This window comes from Patella vulgata, chromosome 1 (genome assembly GCF_932274485.2).
Source record: "Patella vulgata chromosome 1, xgPatVulg1.2, whole genome shotgun sequence".
NCBI classification, from domain to species: domain Eukaryota; kingdom Metazoa; phylum Mollusca; class Gastropoda; family Patellidae; genus Patella; species Patella vulgata.
In genome coordinates, this window is record NC_065879.2 from 33352863 (window position 1) to 33376963 (window position 24101).

Consider the following 24101-nt stretch of genomic DNA (forward strand, 5'->3'; position numbering starts at 1 on the left):
TCTTCAAATTGGTATATTTATTCCTTATACCCTAAGCACATATGCGTTGAAGTTCCGATAGGGTTAAAAAAAAGTTCCCCACCAGAGTCGATTACCAGCTACGGAGAGGCAATCCTTCAATCGCGGGCTCGGATTTTGGAGTGAGCAGGCATCGGAGTCTGTTCACTCTGATTTCAGCAAATCATGGGAAAGTGGGGGGTATAAGCGTGACATGAGACATCCGGAATACGCTAAAAAAAACTGTTAAAATGTGTTGTAACATATTGTTCAAGGCATACATAAACTGCGAACTGACAGGACTTGCTCTACGGATTGTTATATCTGAAATACTGGATTGATTCGATAAGTCACATTGAAAAAATGAATATTTACTGTTTTTATAGAAAGGGCTCGATGAAAAATTTTATTTTTTCTATTTTGGTGGTAGATAAATTGCCAAGTCTCCGATAAAAAAAGAAATCGAGTGGGGAACTTTTTTTTAACCCTATCGGAACTTCAACGCATATGTGTAAGGATGATCCCGATTGTGTTTGGTGCATGCCCGACCCCCAGGGGCAGAGCCACGCCCATTTCTTGTATTTGTTTGTTTGTCGTCTACAGACTGCATTTCTTAACGTATCATCTCGAAACTTTGCATACTTATTCTTTGTACCCAAAGGAACATCCCTATCGTTTGGGGCGCATGCCTAACGCCCAGGGGCAGAGCCACGCCCATTTTTTGTATTTATCGTCTACAGGCTGCAATTCTGAATGGATCATCTTGGAACTTTGCATATTTATTCCTTATACTGTAAAGACAGCAACTATTTATTTTGATGCTTGCCCCGACCTCCTGGTAGTATTTTGTCTGTAAATTTGGCAAAACAAACACATTGCCTAGCCTTCTTTGCCTCTTATCATATTACAGCCATTTCATATTTCATTCTCTTCATTTTAAAAAGTACCATATCAATCAAAGCTGGAATGTGGACGTAGATTGTCATTCCCCTGTCAGTTCGTCCAAAATAATGCATTTCAGTCCACACTTCTCGTCCGGTTTTGAGGAAACTAATTATATTTCAGATGAATTTGAAGATAGTTGATGAATAATTTGCTGAGTAATTACCTTCGATGTAGCCAAAATATGGACAAATAGCTTGTGAACAAAGTACATTAAGGGTCTTTATGACAAACCAGCAATATTTGGAAGGTAAATTCATTTTGTTGTCAAAATGATATTGGTCGGATTTTCATGAAATTCGAACTCAGCCATCCTTAGGGTGTAACAGTGATATACTAAAACGATTTTTTAAATCGGATAAAAATTATGACCTCTATAGGGTCCACTAGCTAAAAACACGATTTTCCGTACAATCAGGGGCCATAATTCAGGAATTTATGGTCCAATATGCGTGAATATCGAAAAAGAATTGAGATCTTTGGGTTATAATCATATATTTCAAGTTTAAACCAAATCGGATAAAAATTGTGACCTCTACAGTGTTCACAAGCTAAAAACGTGATTTTTCGTACAATCAAGGGCCATAATCCATGAAGTTACAGTCCTACCCATGCCAATATCGAAAGTAACCGAGATCTTAGGGTGATAAACCTATATTTCAAGTTTCGTTGAAATCGGATAAAAATTGTGACCTCTACTGAGTGTTCACAAACAATTGTGGACGGACGGACGGACGACGACAATATATGTCCACATGAAAATGTGGGCGTATAAAAAGACAAATCAGTGCCGGACAAAATGACAGTGCCTGAATCTGTGCCTGACATTGTCTGTGACAGGTGCCTTATTTCCAGGCTAGTTCTACTGTTTTTTTTAACAGATTTATTTCAAATTTGGTGTGAAGTATTTGGGTTACAAGATATTCAGCAGTCTGTGGCTGTGACCTACCATCCAAAGACCCCGTGAATGTGATGAGGCTACAATTTTTATCGATTTTAATGTGAAGCATTGGGATAATGAAAGGATGAGCACTACTTATTTTCCCAGTTCTCGGTTCCTCTCTTGCCAAAAACCTAATGTAATAGAGGCTAATGTTTTTTTAACAGATCTGTTTCAAATGTGGTGTGAAGCATTGGTGTTATGATTCACTGCTTTGTGACCTTGTGAAGCAATGTGTCAATAATAGGATGAGTAGAGCACTACCGATTTTCCCAGTTCTCCGTCCATATCTTTATTATGACCTAGATAGTGCCTATGTGACGAAAATGCCACTGACTTTATTCTATCCAGTTACCTATCTGAGTTTTAACAGGTTTTAAATATCAGTCAACTACGACAGTTGAAGACTAAAGGGAGATAACTCCTTCAAATAATATTTATTGCATTTCAAAAGTATTAGTAACATAAATTAAAATTTTAAATAAAATTATGATACCAGCAAAATAGAAATATATAACAACTGAATTATGAAATATAAGATACATACTATTAGCATTATGTAAATAAATCTGAATATGATATGTAACTACACATACTAATGAACTAACATGTACATTAAGTAAGGCACTTTAGTCTTGACATTTATATAGTCCTTACTTTTTCCATATGAAATGTAAACAAAAATTACATATGTAATGTAAAAGAAAATATTTGTTTCATTTAAAACTAACAGATAAACTACAAAAAGCTATGACCTCGGACAGAATATACATCATATATTCCAATTGTTTTCTTATAAATATATTATTCAAGTCATGGATTAAATATGTTGATTTCCAATCCCAATGCTTGTGGAATGAATACATGTGCACATACTAGGAATTAGGCTGATGATGTTATAAATCTTTAAAAAATGATGATGTTCAGCATTTATATCTTCTATATTTACAATATATGAAAATAAATTTGTAAAAATGTTAAAATGGAATGTGCAGTGTTGAATTTTAGAGACTTTATTTAAGAGAGACACAGTATAGTTTGGCTGGAATAAAATGAGATAAATGTATTTTACATATTCAACCTAAATATGCATAATCAAATTACACATTTTATAAAATCTATAATGATAGGAAACATAAATCAGTGCAGTATTCAAATGTTACTCTGATTCTAAAGTAAGGTTAATTAAAAATTAACAACTAACCTGGCGATAGACTAATATTAGATTGGATAATTTCCTTATGCTTGCTAGTTGCTGTCCATGAAATGGGCGATCTGGGTAAGACTAGAACATTAAATTACACTGTGATTTAAATTGTGAATAATAACAGTAATACCATCCCAGACACTGCATAGAGTGGCAATAAATACTTGATAAATAAAACCAAAATGTGACTCGAATGTGAGCTCTAGTCATAAGCCGTTTTTTTTCTGAATAATTTCAAAATATAAGTAGGGTAGTACTCAATAAATCAAGAAGAATATGACATCCATGTATGACTATTATGTTAGTCAGTTAAGTCTTTTGCATATATGTAATATAAAATTGTTTCTACACACGTTATTAGTTGAAATTGAATATATCCATGTTATTTAAATATTTCACATCTCAAGAATACTCCTATAAGTCCACCACATATTTCGAATGTCAATATCATACTGTATTTAATATCAATAATATTCCTTCTAGTATTGTACAGGGAACTTAGTTTCATTCAGCATCAGATCTAATCTCATCTCCACTATCAAACTCTTCTTCTTCATAAAGTGGTTCCTCCTCTTCTGTCACTGATGATACAGATGATGTTTCTCGTGGTGATGATACTCGACATGGACTTTTGTCAGCCCCACTTCCACCTTTTCTAACCGGCAAATGCGATCTTGGTATTTGAGATCTGCGCGGTTGTGTGTTAACTTTTTGGAAAGCCATGATACAGTGTAAGTTACCACCTTTTTTATTTCGCGTTTGTGTACCCTTCCACAGTCGTCTTATATCAAGATATTCAGGGTTCTTATTATTCAAATCCGCTGAGACATCTGACCACCTAAAAATATAATCAAAATCAAATTAAATGCTGTAAACGTAAAAGCTTAAGATAGCACTTTATTATTGGTAAAAATACAAATGACACTAACATGTATTAATTTCAAATAATAATATTTATCATCCTACTGTATTGCTTTTTATACACAGTTTTTGATCGAATTTACATAACATTGATGGGATCGTTTTTAAGGGTAGGATTTAAACAAATTTAACGGAAAACTGTACCTTTTACAATGTATAGAAGGATGACATCTACTGGTATCACCTATCAATATCCATGTTTCAACAAAATCTTGCGGTAATAGACCTCTGAAACATAAAGATTAATACAGCATGAAATTTTGTGGAAAAAGCACACTAAAAGCGAGATAACCTATCTTCATCGTAAACACACACATGAAACACACCACAAATTTTTTTCAAGGGTTTGTGGTTTTCAAGGTAATAAAAATATGAAACTTTTTCATCACTTTCAATGCAAGGTCCACAACCTTGGAATGATACACTTTTACATTTTTTGAGTACATGGAGTCGCCATTTTGTCAGGCAGTTTTGGTCTGATTTACACGAAATTGGAACTCAATCACTCATAATTTTAAAATTTTCATTTTGTCTTAAATATTGGATATTAGAAGCCCATCTATTCACAGTAAGATAAAAACATCAGTGTTGATTTAATTTGACCAATAAGTCTTCTCTGTAATGTCGAAGACTGCGGATGATATTGAGTTAAAGACTTGCTTCCTTTAAAGTCATGATAGAATTCCTGGTTTTATTACAAATTTAATCCATTTTATTTGAATGTAAAATAAGATTTTATTAAATTTTTGAAAAGCAGATAAAAAGGGGATAGCCATATGTAACATATTTATATGTAAATACAAAAGATTCAACATGTATGATCAAAAGTCCAAACCTGTAAGCATCCTCACAGCGTAGTGGCACATCTTCATAACCCACTGGACAGAAGTAATGATTCTGGCAGTGATATATAAATGCTGAATTTGGATCTTGTAATCCTTTCTTTAAAGTACTTAAAGCATCGTCTGGTGTTACTCCAGATGTTCTATTCTTACCCACTGGTTTGTAAGTAAAGAAACATCTCCCTTTAACTTTAAAGTGATCATTTAGTATTCTAAACCAACTGAAAACAAAAATACAAATATACTTTGAAAGTTGGCTAACATATTTTGCATTTCATATTATTTATATGTTAAGTAACAATGAAAATGATGTTCAAAGGGTTGAAACGGCAGGCTTGTTATGAATAGAAACAGTTTTTAATTGACAAGGGTGTAATTATTCCACAATGTACCTTTTGAACTTAATATGCTTTCAGTTCTTCCTCACATCCCTGCCTGTGACCTGCTCTTTTCTTATGGAGGGTCTGTGGGGGTCCCTAATGTTTTGAAAGATACATGGTCTTTAGCATCATTTTGGCGCCTATCTGGGGTAACTGGAGGTCACTTTTCATATCATGTCTATTGTGTCACCATGTCTATTGTGCTCCAAGTGAGGAAAATAATATCCACTATCATATTCGAATGATGAAGAATTTTTTTCTTTTTTATGTCATGTACCTTTTCTTTCTCACTCTGTACCTTATTTTTCTCAATAATTATTTGTGCAAATGAAATAATATATACCCTTGTAATTAGATTCATAAATGCAGAGTAAGACATTGCCTCACTAACCTGGAGGTCTCGTGTTAGATCCCTGGGCCCTATTTCTCGAAATCTTAACTAAAGATAAAATCCAAATTTTAGTAGATACTTCAATTTTGATTGGCTAAGCACTAAAATCAATCTAATATTATCCAATCCAATTTGGATTTTATCTTAGTTAAAATTTTGTGAAACAGGCCCCTGTATTGACCGAGAAAGTTCATCAGTGGAACGGGGCGGCACGCCAGGAACAATGTATAGTTGTTCGGTTGGGACGAAAACCAAGGTCCTGTGTACACATTGCTGTGCTCGTAAAGAAGCCTTGGAAATCGATATAAGAGTAAGCCGTAGCGCCACCGTCTGGGCAAATTTTCCTCATAGCACATTGTTTGGTGAATGCCCATTTTTATTAGCCCAGTCAGAGCAGAACAGTAGGAAGTTAAACCTGATTCACGGTAGCACAAACTGGATGTTTTTTGATGAATCTTGACAACATTTAACACTTTCCGGATGGCAATCTATTAACTGGATACAAGTATTAGATTCTTGATGGTAAGCTCAGCTTCTTTCTTTTTTTCGTCAAATCTGAATGATACCTGGTCCCAAGTGTTAATAATGTAATATTACCGGTAACAAATGTTTATAGTTACCTTAATAATGTAACATTGCCAGTAAATGGTCCAAAACTGATTTCAGAAAATGGTGGATTAAAACCAAGAATTGCTAATGCCTGTTCTTGTGTAATTGGTGGAAGACTGAAATAAGATCGAATTCGAAATGAAATAACATTTTTAAGGATAAGCTTCATTTACATGTTTCTAGTAAGGATAAATTATCTGGTTGTTTATTGAGGGTGCATCATGAAATACACTGAGGACATAGTGTATGTTATAATTAGATACAGTCTGGCAATTTGTGAATGCACAGGAATGGAACAGGATTTAACATTAAGTTAACACTATACTTCAGTTCTGGCTGGCTTCACTATGAAATCTGAAATAAGAGTAGGATGTATGCCTGTCTTCATTAGCCCAGTTGGTAAAGAAAAGTAGGATGTTAAACCCCAATTCATTTCCAGTGATTCCAACGACACATACTGAGATTTGTAGGCCTACATATCATACTTACAGTGACCAAGTGTATTTAACCTATTTTTTTTTACTAGCTAGGTTAAAATGTGTAAATGTACCTACCTACCACTACCTAATGTAGAAAACAGATAGTTCCAACAAGAAACCAGAGATGATGCACCACAGGACTTTTTATATTGGGGTCTTGAAATACAGTACCTACATAATAAAACATTACTTAATCATATTTGTGATGCTTAGCTTGATGTACAGACTGATAAGCCCAGTTGGTGGGGTGTAATATATCAGTATAAAATTCTTTATAATCCACATATAACACTAGACAATATAATAGGCATTGAACTGCTGAAAGTTATTATCCTACTGTTGTTGTTTTTATATGCCAGAGGAAGTAAGTTTTTCACTTTAGATGCTATAAAAGATGGTTTTGTGATACCCATGACTTTGTTTTTAACCACATTTAATTTGGACATGGTGGTATACATTTTCTGTGAACATAAGGAAGAACCAAATTGAAATTCAGATTGTAAATTTCAAAATTTGACAAAAGCAAAATTTCTGTTATATTGTTACTTTTAATTTTGTGACTATGGTGGGATTTTACATTGTGGCAAAAAAAATAAATAAATCGCAATATTTAAATTTAGAAATTTTTTATCGTACGGCAGTTATCTCCATTGTTATGTAAGTTCATAATAGCTACCAGGACACCTGGGCTTTTTAGGTAGGCTGATGTCTGTGTTTTAATATTGTCTTACCATCGTTTAAGATCTAGATGTTTTCTAAGAGCTATATCATCAGTTGTAGCTGTAATATCAGATGATAAACACTGATCTATCTTCTGTTCTTGATCACTCCATGTTCTTCTTCTAATACGACTAATACCTTTAATTAAATCCATTTTATTTCATTCCCGACAAAATAATTTACCCATTTTCGCAAGAAATAACTAGGATTATCTTGGATACTAAACTTCAAGATCAATTAAAAAAATAAATTGGAGGTTTGGCATACTATATCGTCCTTTGTATATTGAAAATTTGACAAATATTTTGCAAGAATCTTTAAGGACTCAAATGTTTAGATCTGGGAGAGATGCAAATTTTTAGGCCTGCATCCATTTAAAAGCAGCTGTTCAACACATTGATGAACCTAACTTGGCGTTATATATGACAGGTGTTTTATACAAGTCCTTACTAGTTCTTTCTGGAACTTGATGAATGGTAGCTTCCCCCTTTGGGTAAAGTTAACATAACACACATTTTACGGTATATTAGAATAAGCAAACAATTAAGAGTTTATTATTATAAACAGTATCTTAAATGAACTGGATGTAGACTTATGTTTGTTGATGATAAAACCATTTTAATTTTTAGACAAAATGTTCCAGACCAGACTAAAAGGCAAATATAGACTTTCATTAAAAAGTAATCCCGAATATTGATCCAAAATTTATGAACATCTACCTAAAGTAGCCCAATTTATTGCCAGCTAACTTTCTCATTTATGTGGTAATGCTTTTCTGTTGTAAAACGTCAATCATCTATTGAGGAAAAACTTGTTTCTATCCATGAAGTCAAGATGGCATCAAACATAGGTTTTTAATTAAATCTTTTAGAGGACATCTCTCAGCCTTTTTTTGTTAAATATACATTACAGCAAAAAATAAAATCAAGCTACTACATTAACTAGATGAGAGTCCCACAGCCAAGAGCTACAAATGAAGAGAATCAATCATTTAAATAAAGGGTACAGCAGCTGAATATAGTTTTATAATATTTATACAAGCAAAAAGCAAGATAGTATGGTATAACACAACGCAGATCTATGGATAACAATCACTATATATTTACATACGACGTTTCAACAAGATTTCACTAGTCGTTATCAAGCATACAAATTTACAAATGAGGAAATATGCGAATGATTGTTATGCATAGAACTGTGTTGTGTTATATTATGTTCAATCGCTAAATGCCATTCAAAGAAGATAGTATATGGACCAGGAACCGAGCATGACATATCGCTGCCATCTTGGAATTGTGACGCCGTATTAACTATTGATGAGCAATTGTTCAAGTAACAAGCATGCAAAGTTTCATGTTGATCGTACTTGAATTGGTGTAACTTTTCGAAGAGCGTCGCCCCAAGAAGAACAAGAAAATGAGTAGTGCTCGGGGACCAATTCCTAGTCCAAAAGGTAAGTTGATTAATATACCTGAAGGTTTTGGTCTCTCCTTTAATTCTCCAACATCAATTTCCCACACTAAACTACCATCACCATGTTCTACACCTTTATCTTGCACATGCCCATTAATATCATTACATGTCCCTACACCATTAACATAACCTAAAGAATTACCTCCCTTAGTTTCAAAAGCATCTGAGTTATCTCCACCTGAATTAGCACTGGCGGAAGAAGTAGTTTTTTGAACTGAAGCTTTTGACATTGTTAATGTTATTTCAGGAATTATTCCTTCGCAAAGATTGTCAGAACTTTTCATTAATTTCTCACTGACAAGATCATCGGAAAAATTGTGTGATACAAACGATGGCTCGCCTCCATTGATCTCTGGGTCATCTGATGTTGAACGTCTGGCTTGTATCGTTTCATTTCTCTTGTTTTCAGCATGAGCTTGAGTATCATGTTTTGGACCTGAAGGAAGTCTGCTGATGGGGATACTGGATTTAGGCTTTTTAGGTGAGCCATTCTCTAGAGTACCTTTAAATAATAAGTAATCAAAAATTGTGCATTCTTACTCAACACTATTAGAATTAGAATTATCAAAGCCACTGATCATTATTTGGGTGACTTTGCATCCCTAGCTTGCACACTACAATATTTTGTGCATGTTGAATCTCCAAAAGGTATATCAGCCAAAAAAATGCTGTCCAGTATTTACTAAGATTATTATTGAGAATTTCCCAACAAGCTAGCGCCAACTATAAGGCTTGGGTAAAATATTTTGATAGGCCTCTTTTTAATCAGATTAAATCCAAGCCAGGAGATTATGTAAGTTTGATATTATGGTATTGAATATATAATCAATGCAGTAAATTTAGTTACTGTCCAACGACTTTACAAAAAGATTTGTAGGCCTACAGATATTAAGTTTTTACCATCATGTCTCATTTCTTACCTCCTACTCCACCTTGTTTTAAATTCAATGCAGCCGTGTAAGCTGCATCATAATTCTGGTTGTTAAGATGTGACATCAGATCTTCCACTTCTGACACCAACTTACTAACCACTTCTGCATCTACTGATATTTGTCGCCCCGCTCCAACAGGCGTCTTTAGACTATCTGCATTATCCTGTGTGTCATTATCTTCTAAACCAGTTTCATACGCAGAATAATAATCATCATCTTCATCTGAACCATATTCATCAACTATATACGGTTCGGACACCTTTAGAGAATTTCCCATCTTTATTCACCTGAAATAATGAAAAAAAGTTTTGAATCAAATCAGTTTATTTTAAAGTTTTAGCCTTAGCAAATCATTTCTGTAAGGTTGCCTAAGATCAATGCATTGTAAATTCCGGCAATATTATGAAGGGAGATTTTGAGACTAAAATTTGGTAATCTGAGGTGATTTTAGTGTAGATCTTGGAATCTTATATTTATTAACAACCAGATCACTAGATACTTTGCCCTTGTGGTTTAATGCCTTGTTAAGGGATATGGTCAGATATTACAGCTGTGTTATAAAAAAGCTGCTCTGGGAGCTCTCAATGCCCCAAATCAAAAGTATTAGTAGGTTTTTCATCTTTATTCAGATTGAAATCCAACTTTTTGTTCATGTACATCATGCCTTGTGTCTGGTTAATCAAGGTAAGTTTACTAACTTTATAACACAGCACATATAAATATAACCAGGAATATTATGTGTTTGGTGAAATTAGTGTCAAGTTTACACTAATGATTTACCAGCATTTGAAAGATGTGATATACATATTATTATTTCCATTGTACTGCAGACCCTGAAATCAATAGTAAAATATCCCAAGGTTACAAAATACAGTTAGTTTTCCACCAATAAACATTTATGTCTACTGTACTTAGAATTCCAAATGCGGAGGCTCCCTTTACATGTGCGATCAATGTGTACACAAAATGTCAGATTTTTTTCAAAATATGGGACCCATTTCCATTTTCAAACTTACAGGTTTTTCCAAGTTGGGGGAATTTCAAAAGGTATAAACATATGGATTCCATGTCAGGTTGTGGGATGAATAACATGAATTACTACATTCTAACATAGGGCTTTCTAGTGTCCTGATTTAACACAGGAAACCCACATGCGATCCATACCTTCACATGAAAAGATCTGATATATTGCCAGCAATTATTCCATCATTAAATTAAAATGCTATGTGACTTTCTAAAAATCAAGATTCTGCAAATACACTGCCATCAATTTCTACTGTGTTAAAAATTATCATAACTAAAATATGTTCCATTAAGTTAAGCTAAAATTGTAAAATATGTTTTTCAACATCCAATCAATAATATATACTGTGAGTAATATATAGGTATATATAAATCTTATACCTACTAACAGTATGTAAACAATAAGCTGAGTATACTATATATCTGACTAACAATACATCTAGTTATAATAATCAATACTCTCTCATTACAAATATAGGTAATACATATATACATGTACACCTATAGTACTCATATAATGTAAGCTTACATATTTCTAAAACACCTATAGTACTCATATAATGTAAGCTTACATATTTCTAAAACACCTATAGTACTCATATAATGTAAGCTTACATATTTCTAAAACACCTAAAGTACTCATATAATGTAAGCTTACATATTTCTAAAACACCTATTTTACTCATATGATGTAAGCTTACATATCTCTAAACATTATGTACCCTATGAAATTAATGAAGTATAGTTACATCAACAGTATGAAAGGGGTTTAACGTCATACTGTTCTGCTCCAATCGGGCTAATGTAGACGGGCATACACTATATAGTGTGCTAAGAAGGAAATATTTCTTGGTCAGCAATTGAATTCCAACTGTCAAGAGATCTTTTACTTGCATGTCAAGGAGAACACAGGATTTCACGTTTTTCATAGAATCCGAACGACTAGATACTATTCCTGGCAAGACCCTTTGTCCTGCATCACTGACTAGGGGAAACAACGGCTGAAAATCTCAAGAAACTTTCCTGGCCAACACAAGGATCAAACCCAGGACCTCCAGGTTAGTGAGCCACTGTTTTACTCACTGAGCTACTGCAGTTCTTATACTGTGCATATATCTCTTATTCCTGAAACAATGATTACCAGCATTATCACATCATTAACCATATCTTTCTACAATGTAAAATCATGTTTCTGATTTCTGATTTCTCCTGAACACAAAAATGTTTTTCTCCAGGAACCTGGCCCATGGTATTTGCTTATGTTGTTATGAACTGATACAATCCTACTGAACTTTCCCTGCTAATGCACTTAGTTTGAAATGAACATTTCAAAATGGCTGTATCAACTATTTTGATTGGTCTAGTAGTGAACATAGTAGACCAATGGAAACAGTTGTTAATAATCAAGTATGACATGATTAATGTGCCTTACCATTGTGGTTTAACGCCTTACCGATCTGGTTGAACGTCCTACATTTCTGCACCAACCGAGACTAATGAAGACGGGCATAAGTGCTATGAGAAAACTTTGCCTGGACAAAGACACTATTGTCTACTCTTATTTCAATTTCAAACTGTCAAAACCAGGACCTTCTGGTGAGTGAGCCAGTGTCATACTCACAGACCAATGTGGATCCCTCACTAAACAAACTCTGTATTTGAAGCAAGGATACCCAAAGTAACCACAGAATGACATTCAAGACTAATTTTAACAACAACTACAATTTTCTATTATGATTTTTACAAGATCTTCAAATTTGTTAACTTACGAAAACAATGCATTATAATCCTAAAATTCTACATGCCTGGATTATATGAAGTTTCAACAAAGAACAATTATTCAGCAAATACTGCAAAGCACCATGAATTTTCCCAACAAAACATTTAAAGATACATTATGTTAGATTTAGATAAAGAACTAGCCATTCTTGCTATAATAGTTCGAAAATAGATAATGTAAAATGAAGGTTTGACAAGACGTGTGCAATAATTTCAACCACCGTACTGGTTTTTCGAAGCTAAGTCTCGCTCCTCCATTTTTAGCTTAAATCAAAATCTGATGCCATCGAGAGTTGATTATGGCCTGGATAAGTTAATTAATGTCTAATTAATAATTTAGAAAACATTTCAGGCCTAAAGAAGGATCTGCAATAGGCAGATTTAGCTCTTGCATAATGTATGTTTAAAGAACTTTCTATGTAGATAAAAGTTGTACAACACTAACTTACTAACTATATGCACAGTTCCACAGCTGATGTAGATTGACAGAAGTCAATACTTTAAAACATATTTTACCACTGACTCATATTATAAACTAATTGATTTATTTTATTGTCAACAAGCTTGTCAACTTGATGTTACAGTTAGCCATGTAATAATAACCGGCTAGTTAAAATAAATGTTTAGCTTTGTGAAGTTCGCAAATGAAATAGAAGTGGTATCAAGTGTTCTAGAAAGAAAAAGCAGGTCATTTCTCTAACATGACACTAATGACTACTCATCAATAACAAACTAATCAGCTAAACAAGCTACTGCTTAACACAACACTATGATTATTTTTAGACTAACATATGTCTTTTCTTCACATATTTAGAGAGATAGAGAGAAATGGGGTTTAATGTCCACTCGACACAAGCTAGGTCATATCAGGACTAACATGGTTTTAATTTTATTTCAATAATTCGATTGCGCTTAGGGGTCTTTAGCAGTGGGAGGAAACCGGAGGACCCGGAGAGAACCCATGAGGTTGGACAGGCGACCCTACTCCTTGTCACATACAACCAGGGATTCGAAACCACGCCAGGTGACTCAATGACAGGCCTTATGATACAGCGTGCACATGCTAACCATTCGGCCATCCAACCCCCTCACATATTTAGAGCCAGACAAAAGTAATTTGCAGAGACCATAACTGTTTGATATGAGAAATTTTCTTTGAACTATACTGATTTAGTTTAATTGTTTGTCCATTTATTTAAAAAGTAATTACCTGTATTTGCATGGGTGTAGGTAACAGTAAACAGAAAATCACACTAGACATTTTAACTTGTAAATCTACAACCAATTTTGAACATTTAAACTATAATCTTCTACAAATTCCAACTATTAAAAGATTAGCTATGCGAACCCCTGAATATTCTTATATACTAGGTTTTGCTAACTGTAAAGTCGTTATCCTTGACAGGTACAGACAGGAATTGAAATCCAGTTCCTAAAAACATGACTGTTGTACGTTGTAACCATGGTTTTCATTTCAAAATACTGCCAGCCTTATTTTGTTAACTCCAATTAGCAAGATAATTTTCCAAAAGAATATGACAATTGTTTAGCGTGATCCAAATATATTTCAAAGTACTTTTACACTTAAATGATATAAATTCTAATTTTATATGACATGTAAAATGTCTGACATGTAAGTTGTCTAGATGGTCGATTTTATGCCCAGTCAGTCAGGACCAGCAAATATATCTGAAATGAGAAGTCTGATTATACCCACCAGATGGTTAAATTTGATTTAAGTGTTAAGAAAACAATATTAATAAAATGTAGCTTAAAATAACAAACACAGATATTTGACGAAAAGATAGCATAATTCAAGCAGATTTTAATTGATAGTCAATTGAATGAATATAATCTTCACACTACATTGGCTTGAAATATTTGAAAGGAACCATGATCACATGGTATTTTCTAAACTGAAACATTCAGATACTTTTTACGAAATGAATTACTTTTCTTTATATACAGCGATACCTAAATTTAATTGGCAATTAAATTGGCAGAATAATTTGTAATCATATATTAGCCTTTACTAGTTGTTGAATTTCCAGATGTGTTTTTTGTTTATCTCTCTATAATGTCATTTAATGTAAACAAATGTTACTTTGGTAGTCAATTAATTTAAGAATTAGAGTTTTCAAACATTTTATTTGAGAAATGATGCGGTTTGTAGATGACAATAATATAGTATGGTTTCACTCAAAGAATGGATGTGGTTGGTTTTAATATATTCATATAACCATATTGCAAATGACGAAAATAGACTTCAAAGCACAGACAGAAGTTTATTTATTTATGTACATTGAGAATGATTAATACTGGTAATTATCAGAACTAATAATATATGCAACCAATGCTATCCATTTATAAATCAAATCTAAATATGTTTTCAAGACCATCTGCATCTAATCTGACGTTTCAACTATTTGAAACAGAGATTAAACCATTTACTACAATCTGGATATCTAATCATGAAATGCTTCTTCTATATGACTATTTTAAGAATCTGATTTGGAATAAATTGAATGTTGGTTTGTAAATCATGTTGTTGTCTGGTATTCCAGATAATTTAAATATTATATGTGTATATGTACATGTTCTTTAAAAAAAAAAAACCCTACATATTAAATGAGAGTGTTACAAAATGCCTTCAACTCGAAGGTCGGATCCAGGGAGGGGGGAACCAAAGTTTAACATGCACATTTCTATTCACAAATATTAAAATTAGACTTAAACTAAACAAAATATAATAGAAATATTTACTAAAAATCTGTCGATTAGAAGAGCAAATGGCCCGTTTCCAATGAATTTTTATACGGGCTCTTTTTGTTTTCATTTGGTCCTGTCGGATCCCTCTAACATTTCCTGGATACACACTTGCAGGTTGTTAGCTATTCTTTGAAACTTGAACATGATAAATATTCTTGATCCAGGCTGAAATTGCCAGTAGAATATTAATCATAAATATCCAATTTGCCATACAAAATAATCATAAAATGAGTGAATTAGTCAAAAAGGTTTAAGGTATATATCAATGGGAATTTTTCATTATGTATCCATCTAAAATCTTCAGGTGATGGACTGTATAGACTAAAATAGGCATCTACAGTTTTACTATTCATCTACATAGCTCTTTTGAAAATTCATATGAAGTGTAGCCAATAAAAGAAGATGTGCATTTTGAAAAAATACTTAAAAGAACATGCATACCCGTGTTCTCCTGAACACCCGTTCTATTTGTATCCACACTTGTCTTCAACATCACAATAATGGTAACAAACTTCTAATTTTTCTTGAATAGATCATTATCCAGTCTAAGCTGCCTTTAGAAACTCATTGAACCTAATAATCTACTATTAAGATTTACAAAGCAAAAGATCTTCCACAATAAAAATGATTTATATTTTTACCCTTAATATTCATAACTGTACCTTTAAATATTCAAATTAGCTGACTACTGTACACATATAATCTTCACATAGTTTTAACACCTAATATTACATCTAGTGTGACTGCATTCTTTAATATAAACAATATCAACATACCACTGGGCAGGTTTATAATGTCCTCAAGTATATAAATCTTTCAACACCACTTCACTATCTTTACTTTCCACCTCCAAACTTTCAACTTTACAAACAAAGAAATGTCAAGACAAGTGTGAAAGACAGAGTAGTGGACTGTATACAGAGTCTCTGTATAGTATTTCTGATGGCAGGGCAACATATGGAAGTAATTTGATAGGCTTTCCCTAGTAATAACATACCAACACATTAAATGTTCAATTTAAATAATCCAAGGAGCTCAAGAATATTCTACTTTGAATTAATGAACTGAAAGACATTTTTTATTGATATTAGAGGAATAAATTGATTGATTAATCGTATTTTGTTAAAATAAATCAGTTAATTCAATCATTAAATAATTGAATGAGTGAACAAGTGCTAATATATTTCATTTCTTGAGTTCATTCAATCAAAATATTGGAATTCTACTAATTCTATCTATTTTTTTTATCAGGTTTTTATATTGCTATATTACTATTAGTCTTTTTCAATTAAATATCCATTGAATATATATCACAGATTTATTTAACCTACATTCTTAATCTATCATATAACAAATTATACTTTACAGCTTTTATTTCCCTATAATTTAAATAATAATTCTTATTTTTTAAGTTTTATATCGACTGTACTGTATACCAAAAAAATCTGAAAAACTTTTTTTATACTAATTGGCGAAAAAATCTGAAAAACCCTAATTACTGAAAAATCACTAAATACCAAAAGAAACAATATTAATTACATTATTTTTCCAATTTTTTTCAGATTTTTTCGTTATTTCGTACAGCCCCTTTAATGTAATCAAAATCATTTTTTAAAAGTTAATTTATTAAAACAAATAATTTAATAAAGCAAGTAATTTAAAATGGTTAATTTGTTAAAATGAATAACTTGAGAAAATAATATTAATAGCAAACCAATTAAAATTACAACTACCTAAAAAGCCTCTTAATAAAATATATGCTGCACAGTTGTAGACATATAGAATAATTTTTCAATAATTATTGATAAAATGGTTTTATTTTATCATTTTGTAGAACAGGTGTTAATCATGTTTCTTATTACAGTTAAAAACATTTATGTTACAGACCAGTAAACTTATTTCTATTGACCATAATATAAAACACAATAGGCTAGGTATGTCACATATCTGTCTATGTATTTATATATAGATGTATGTTATATATTGACAACCAGACTACAGATAGTCTATAGTATAATATACAATAGCTTATACATACTCTGTTTCACACAATAATAAAAGCACCTTTTAGCGTATGCTATATCAATTATGGTCATTTACAAACAAAACTGACCTAAAACATAGAGAGTGAGACAGAGAGATAGAGAAATTGGGTTTAATGTCCACATGACACATTTTGGGACAAACATATAGTATAATTTTATTTTAATGTATTGCTTGCCTGTAGGGGTTTTTAGCAGCTAGGGAAAACCAGAGGACCTGAAGAAAACCCACAAGGTTGGGCAGGCAAGCCTACTCCTTGTCATGTACAAGCAGAAAATTGAAACCCCACCACTTGACTTAATGACAGACTTTATGATTAAAGAAAAATTTCCTTTAAAAAAATACATATTGGTATTTATAATTTCTTAATTCTATGTAACATTTCATATGGAGCATTCTATTCCAAATATAAAGTTGTCATTTGCTTATCCTCTGGTTAATAACGTAAATAAACAGTTAAAAAATGTGATATGGACAAAAAATTAAAATAATGCACCTGTCTTTTTATATTTAAAAAGATTGATAAAAATATATTACAGTACCTGAATTGTTTGAGACGTTTTATCAACAAACTAGTCTGTCATTTTATTATCCGTTTCCACTGGTCGTGAACATTCACCTAATTTCTATGGTAGTCCACTCTGTGTATATCATATAGCCTGTAGATAGCTATCTCACCTGTATGACAAGATCTCTACATACCTGACAAGAAAACAAATCACCTGTTTTAAAAATACATAAAAACTTGACTTACATCTCTGCAAATATTTTCTAACTTCCCTAAAATGCATGATCTCATATATAAATATTGTTAATTTATTCTTAATTTGAATTAAATCTTTATGCATTAGCTGTTATTTTGACTGATGAGATTATGTTGTTCTATATTATTAAATACCTACCTACCTACCTACTGGGTACAATACTACATGTAATGATATGGATAGCCATAAACCTAGTAACAATTTATGCAAATTTTAGCATGGGGTATACAAGAGTTCAGTTTTTTTCTGAAAAATTTAATGAATAATTCCACAGCTCATTTCTATATAATTTTAATCTAAAATTAGATTTATTTTGCACAATAAGTCTTTATTGTAAATGTAGTTGCTTATTATACAATAAATCTCATATTACAGAAAACAATTATCCTTATGAAAATAGTTTCAGATTTTTTTTTCAAGTTCAATTGGGGTTTCTTGTGGAACTGTATTTCAGCTAAAATTTATGTTTTCAAAGAGACTTTAATACATATTTAGAAAGAAGATCTAACTGCATTGTCAAATTACGTCTTTTAACATAAAAGTACCATTAAAGCCACAACATGTCAGAATGAAAATTAAATATAGTTTAAAACCTTACATAAACAAAAGTACTATTAAAAAACATTTTGGTTAAAAAACTATTCCAATAAATTAATTCTAATTTCATTTCAAGTTTACATTAGTTTCTAGTGATTTCGTACTACCATCTTCATCTCTCTTAGACAAATAAAGTAATAGCAATTGTGCTATCCTTTCTGTACAAGCTAGCCCATTCTACATGAATGTCTTTTTCAGCTCAGATGTGCTTAATAATATAATAACAACAGCCATTCCATTAAAAGATACATATTTTCGGCTTTAGAAATATATGTGAACTGTAAATATACTGTAAGTAGAAAGATATAACAATCATACATACCAATTTTTGTTAACTTCCCAGTAGATCATCCTACTCCATTTACAAGAGTAACACTTCACTGTGTTCACTCAGCATTAACCTGGTCAGAAATTATAATTACAAGCTTTGAATAAATAATTTTGTTTAGGTTAAAGCAACTGAGGTTTTGTTTACCTTTAGTTTGACAAGTTTTTCTTGGTGTGGTCATCAAATGTCATGACCAAAGTTTTTGATTTTGTTTTCTTTTTGAAGATAAAAAAGAGAACATTGTATAAAGAAAGTATAATAGGGTTATATACAGTAAATAAATATGAAATGAAATACAGACTATTTCAGATCTTTGTGGAAGTGCTTCAACATGCTTTACATACATATTATAGTTTATAATTAAATGGGGCAATAACTCTGCAATTTGCAATAAAAACCCTGGATTGATGATGGACAGAAGAAAGCAGATGACAACAATACATGTACAGGGTATAACAATTTGAATATGGCGGTGAAATAATTGGAAGACAAGCTTCTTCATAATATGTTTCTTAATCCAGTTCTAATTTAGAAGTATTTTAGAGTCTCTAAATGGTATATATTTGAAGCACTTTATAAACCATATAAAAAAAATCAATTAGTTTTACCTGTTCCAATTTGCATTCTCATCTATTTGTGTAATTGGTATATATTCATCCTATCTATTTTTTATTACACACCTCTGTAAAATATCATAAAATAAACATGAATATAAATATATCATAAAAGTCATCAAAAAATTAATTGAGAAGGCAAGATGTATTATATAAATTGTCAGTATATTGGAAATATTACTTCAGAAATCAGGTGTATACATTCAGCACATGATAAGGATTTAACAATATACTGCCAATATATTGGATTCTTTTCAAAACTAAAATCAGGTTACACTCAGTTTCTAATGTCAAAATTTTAATTCTTTATTGAAAATGCATTTCATACAAAGGTGTCCCACCAATAATTGCTAAATTACATGTATTTGATAGCATAAAGTGTTAGACCTTGTTGGTGAACCCTGTAAAAACAACACTCTGCATTACATTGCATAAAGGCATGTTATCTCTGAAACCCAGAACCTCCTAGTAGAATATTTGTCTGAACAATAGAGACTAGCAAAACTGGAGCCCCAAGCATCACCTAACTGAACAACTGATTCAAGAGATCTGAAAGCCGACATCAAAATAAATATGTCACATTCACATCTTTGGGTTTGACATGATTCAGGCCCTAATTCCTCAAACTAATTATGTTCTAGGAGTTGTGAGAACTGCACAAAATATTTACTTTTAGATTAAAGGTGCAAAAACAATGTAAACATGAATTATATATAACAGACTATATCACAATGACCCTTCTTTTATTTAGTGCATGTTTTTGGTTCCATAAACAAATTCTAGTTATTCAATAGTGCATTTTTGACATAGTATAACAAAACCAGACAGTCAAATCTGCTATCAAATTTGCAAGAAATTCAACTTCGAGTATCTGGTCATTAAATTAGGGTGAAACCTGTTCAATGCACTTTAGACTGATGAAATACAGTTTTTGCCATGATAAATTTATTCCTCAAATGGCTCACATAACAATATAACAAATTATAATGTACATATTTTACAGAACCAATCATTTACAAATGAAAATATATACCTAGTATGTTATGATTATCATTTTATTATCATTTCCAGGCTATAAGATATGTGTGTATGCAATAAGGTAGCTCAAGCGGAAACAAGAGATTTTTTTCACATGAAAACCTGTAGGTCTACATAATATACCATCAAAATGATCTTCAAAGAGTAGAAATGAAATGAAATGATTTGTATATGTAGCATCATAAATCATCAAATATTATACACACATCAATTTGGTCTTTGATTTATTTTTCTGATAGACATATCAAAGGGATGATAGTCTACATGTACAAATGAACAGATAGAAGATTAGTACCTAGCTAGGTAAACCATCTCCAAATCACCTACATAATATAGTCACAAATGTGGGATACATACTTCTATAATTTCTGGTTTTGAATTCATACAAAAATAGCTGTAAAAATTGTAGGGATACGTTTATGTATGATAAACTGTGAGCTTAATAACTACCGGTAGTATTATCTTCAACCACTTTAATTTGCCTGATTTTTCCAGCTCCTGGAACAATTTCTGGCCATAAATTTATTTTTTTAGGAGAATTTATGCACAGAACAGAAATATTATGCAATATTGTGAGTGCACCCATTCATTTCTATATAGGCCTATATGTGTCCCATCTAAAAGACTCTATGTTTGACAAAGTGTCCCTTCATTTTTTAAATCCATCTCATATCCAGGAATTTAATTTCATATATATACTTCCTTGTTGATCCAAAAATATTTCTTAAAATAAAATGTCAATTTATCCAAATTAAGTGTTGAGCTGACAGCCAAGAGAACCTCAGATCGGTGCATTGTTTCTTGTCAGTTTTCCGTATCATGGATTGTCTTCTAATAATCTTGTAGCCACAGATGTGGTTCAGTTTAGATGCTGGCTCACTAACCAGAAAAAAAGTCACAAATTTCCTCAGTAGCTTCTAACCAGGAGATCGCGGATTCAATCCTGGTATTGGCTGAGAACGTTCCTCAGGATTTTCCAGCATGGTTTCCCTTGTCAGTGGAGCAGGATGGAGCATCTGAATTTGAACAGCATCTAGTTGTTCGGATTGGACGGAAAATAGAGGTAGCCTACTGTATACATGTCGGCATGTATGCAAAAGAACCCTTATTCAGTTGGAAATTGTTAAAGAGTAGGTAGAAACTCATGGTGTCCGGGCCAAATTTGTCCCATAGTACACTGTGTTAACAGCCAGGTGGGTGCAGAAAATGGTTCCACTACTGATTGATGTCTTCGTCTTGCCTCCAGCCACAGTAGTGGACCGTCCTAAGGCCTTCCTTTGACCAATTTTTGTAGTCATTTGACTACAAAATAGATACTGGCCTAACTTTATTAATTTTCCAATTACACTGACCCCAAACTCTACTGTACATAGCTTAACATATAATAAACCAATTCCCATTGAAATAAAGGTGAAACCTTACCGCATAATCACATGATTTTATGTCTCTCGATAAGATTAAGATTTCAGTGTTCCACTCTTCACTATTTGTAACATAATTGCTTATTTCCATGCGAACTGTGAAGATACGTGTTGAAAATTTTGCAATTGAACCTAATTCTACTTGCTCAAAGCCTCGAATTGTGTATCAATTGTAGCCGTGAATAAGAATTATCACGGCTTCAAATATTGCAGCTATAGAAAAGGACTTTAATTAGGGTCTATACCTTCAACGAAAGTTTAATCAATCTGGCTCATGTCATATTTTGAAAGATATGTAGCCTACTATGTAGGACTAGTGTAGACTAAATATACCGGGTACCCCAATAAATGATTTCTAGTATTAAAACAAAAAAAAACGAAACTTTGCGAGTTCGGATAAAAACATGTCTTCATATCTCCCTTTTCCAAATTCCATTTTACGTGCAAGTAGAACTAAATGTGGCAATTTCTTTCTATTATTTACATTGGCAACAACTTTACTTTCATTTTCTGTAACTTACTAAAGGGGAGCAACTCTAAAGTTCCAACACAGGAGGCAGACCACCATTAATTTCCCCATTGACTTCAATGTTAATTCTGACCTCTTTGCCCACCTCCAACTTTTCCGCAAATTTTCGTTGGGCTGAATGCTTTTCACTACAGACAGACGAACAATTGGTCATGCCTTTGCACTAAATTGTGTATGAGGTTGACAGCCAAAATTTTGAGATACACAAACTTGAAGAAGCATGCTAAAAACATGTATGCCGTACATATCACCGTAACCAACCTGATAACTCTGTTATACTTACGCCTCAAAATCATGAATATTTACCAAAAACTGGCAGAAAATGTTAATTCAAACCCTCTTCGTCCATTCTAGACCAAAAAATCAACAAAAATGGGCATGCAAAAGGGGAGGAAAAGACAGAGGTAGAATTGCTATAATAGACGAACCCCAAACGTCGCTGACCTGGTAAATTATGCTGCGTTAACTTATTGACCTGGGGCGGATATTGGAATTTTGAAAAGCGGGGAGGAGGTGTACACGAATTTGTCGCCGAGCGAAGCGAGGCTAAAATAGTTTGGGACCTTTTCTTACCATTTTCCGAGGATGAACCCACGGCAGTGCAATTTCTTACATTTAAACAGTTTGTGACATTTTTTATTTCCGACATTCCCGTGCAAAGAGATATAACAAAAGTAAAAAACCCGTGCGTCCCCAGCCAAATAAATTTATTCTAGTTCTATGAAGCTCTATATACTTTTTACGTTTATATGTTGATTGTGTCTTTTCAGATTTTATAACATTTTAATAATATATAATAATAATTGTATGGTACAATATTGTCCATAGCGCAGTTTTGATTTCGTACCTACCTATCATTCCCAGCAAAAATATATAAGAAAAGAAAGAACCTTGAGCGGACCCCGCCAAATAATATTTTCTAGCTCTTTGAATCTTGATATATACAAATATCCTTCTACGTTTTTATATAATAAAAGACATGTTGATTGTGCCTGTGAGATTTTATAACATTTTGTGTAATATAATATAATGACAAATCAGTAGTAAGTTAATTGCATATTTATGTGTCAATCAAAGTTAGTATATAAAAATATGCACAAACGACCAGCAGTAGTTAAATTTTAATTTTCCAAATGATCGGTCCACGACCTGATCCGTTTTGATGCGTACTTAAAATCCCTCAAACTAGAAAAAAAAAACACTTTTCCGATACACTGTTAAAAATAAATGTAAAATTCACAGTGAAAAATATGTAATTTCTTTAACATAACGCTGTAAAAATACCACTGCGTGTTTTTATACTATAAAGTTACTGTATTAGTGAGGTAACATGGGATTACTGTAAAAAAAATGGGTAAATTAA

The 24101-nt window shown here is 32.4% G+C and overlaps 1 protein-coding gene across 8 annotated transcripts; it reads right to left on the reverse strand.

Annotated features, from left to right (window-relative positions):
* Window positions 1-2297: 2297 nt before the first annotated feature.
* On the reverse strand, window positions 2298-22655 carry LOC126820128 (basic immunoglobulin-like variable motif-containing protein). Of its 8 annotated transcripts, none has more exons than XM_050548061.2 (13): window positions 22211-22655; window positions 19745-19818; window positions 19131-19209; window positions 17990-18149; window positions 16181-16265; window positions 9822-10120; window positions 8900-9403; window positions 7440-7566; window positions 6784-6879; window positions 6241-6345; window positions 4843-5070; window positions 4152-4235; window positions 2298-3924 (listed from the first exon to the last, which is right to left on the reverse strand). In XM_050548061.2, the coding sequence occupies exons 6-13, from the start codon at window positions 10108-10110 to the stop codon at window positions 3591-3593; spliced, it is 1767 nt and encodes a 588-aa protein (XP_050404018.1). In that variant the 5' UTR covers window positions 10111-10120; window positions 16181-16265; window positions 17990-18149; window positions 19131-19209; window positions 19745-19818; window positions 22211-22655; the 3' UTR covers window positions 2298-3590. The 8 variants fall into 8 exon arrangements, with proteins under 8 accessions (XP_050404018.1, XP_050404025.1, XP_050404019.1 ...); XM_050548068.2 differs by having other exon boundaries at window positions 9044-9403; window positions 22211-22653; XM_050548062.2 differs by lacking the exon at window positions 22211-22655 and adding an exon at window positions 21673-22144.
* Window positions 22656-24101: the final 1446 nt, after the last annotated feature.

What these genes read in the sequence shown, in the direction of transcription:
- LOC126820128 (XM_050548063.2), bottom strand. Translation starts at nt 10,110, where the DNA reads ATGGGAAATTCTCTAAAGGTGTCCGAACCGTATATAGTTGATGAATAT. An exon ending in CATCTAGATCTTAAACGATG is followed by an intron (nt 6,880 to 7,439) that starts GTAAGACAATAT and finishes TTTATTATGTAG; the next exon opens with GTACTGTATTTCAAGACCCC. An exon ending in CCTTCTATACATTGTAAAAG is followed by an intron (nt 3,925 to 4,151) that starts GTACAGTTTTCC and finishes TTATATTTTTAG; the next exon opens with GTGGTCAGATGTCTCAGCGG.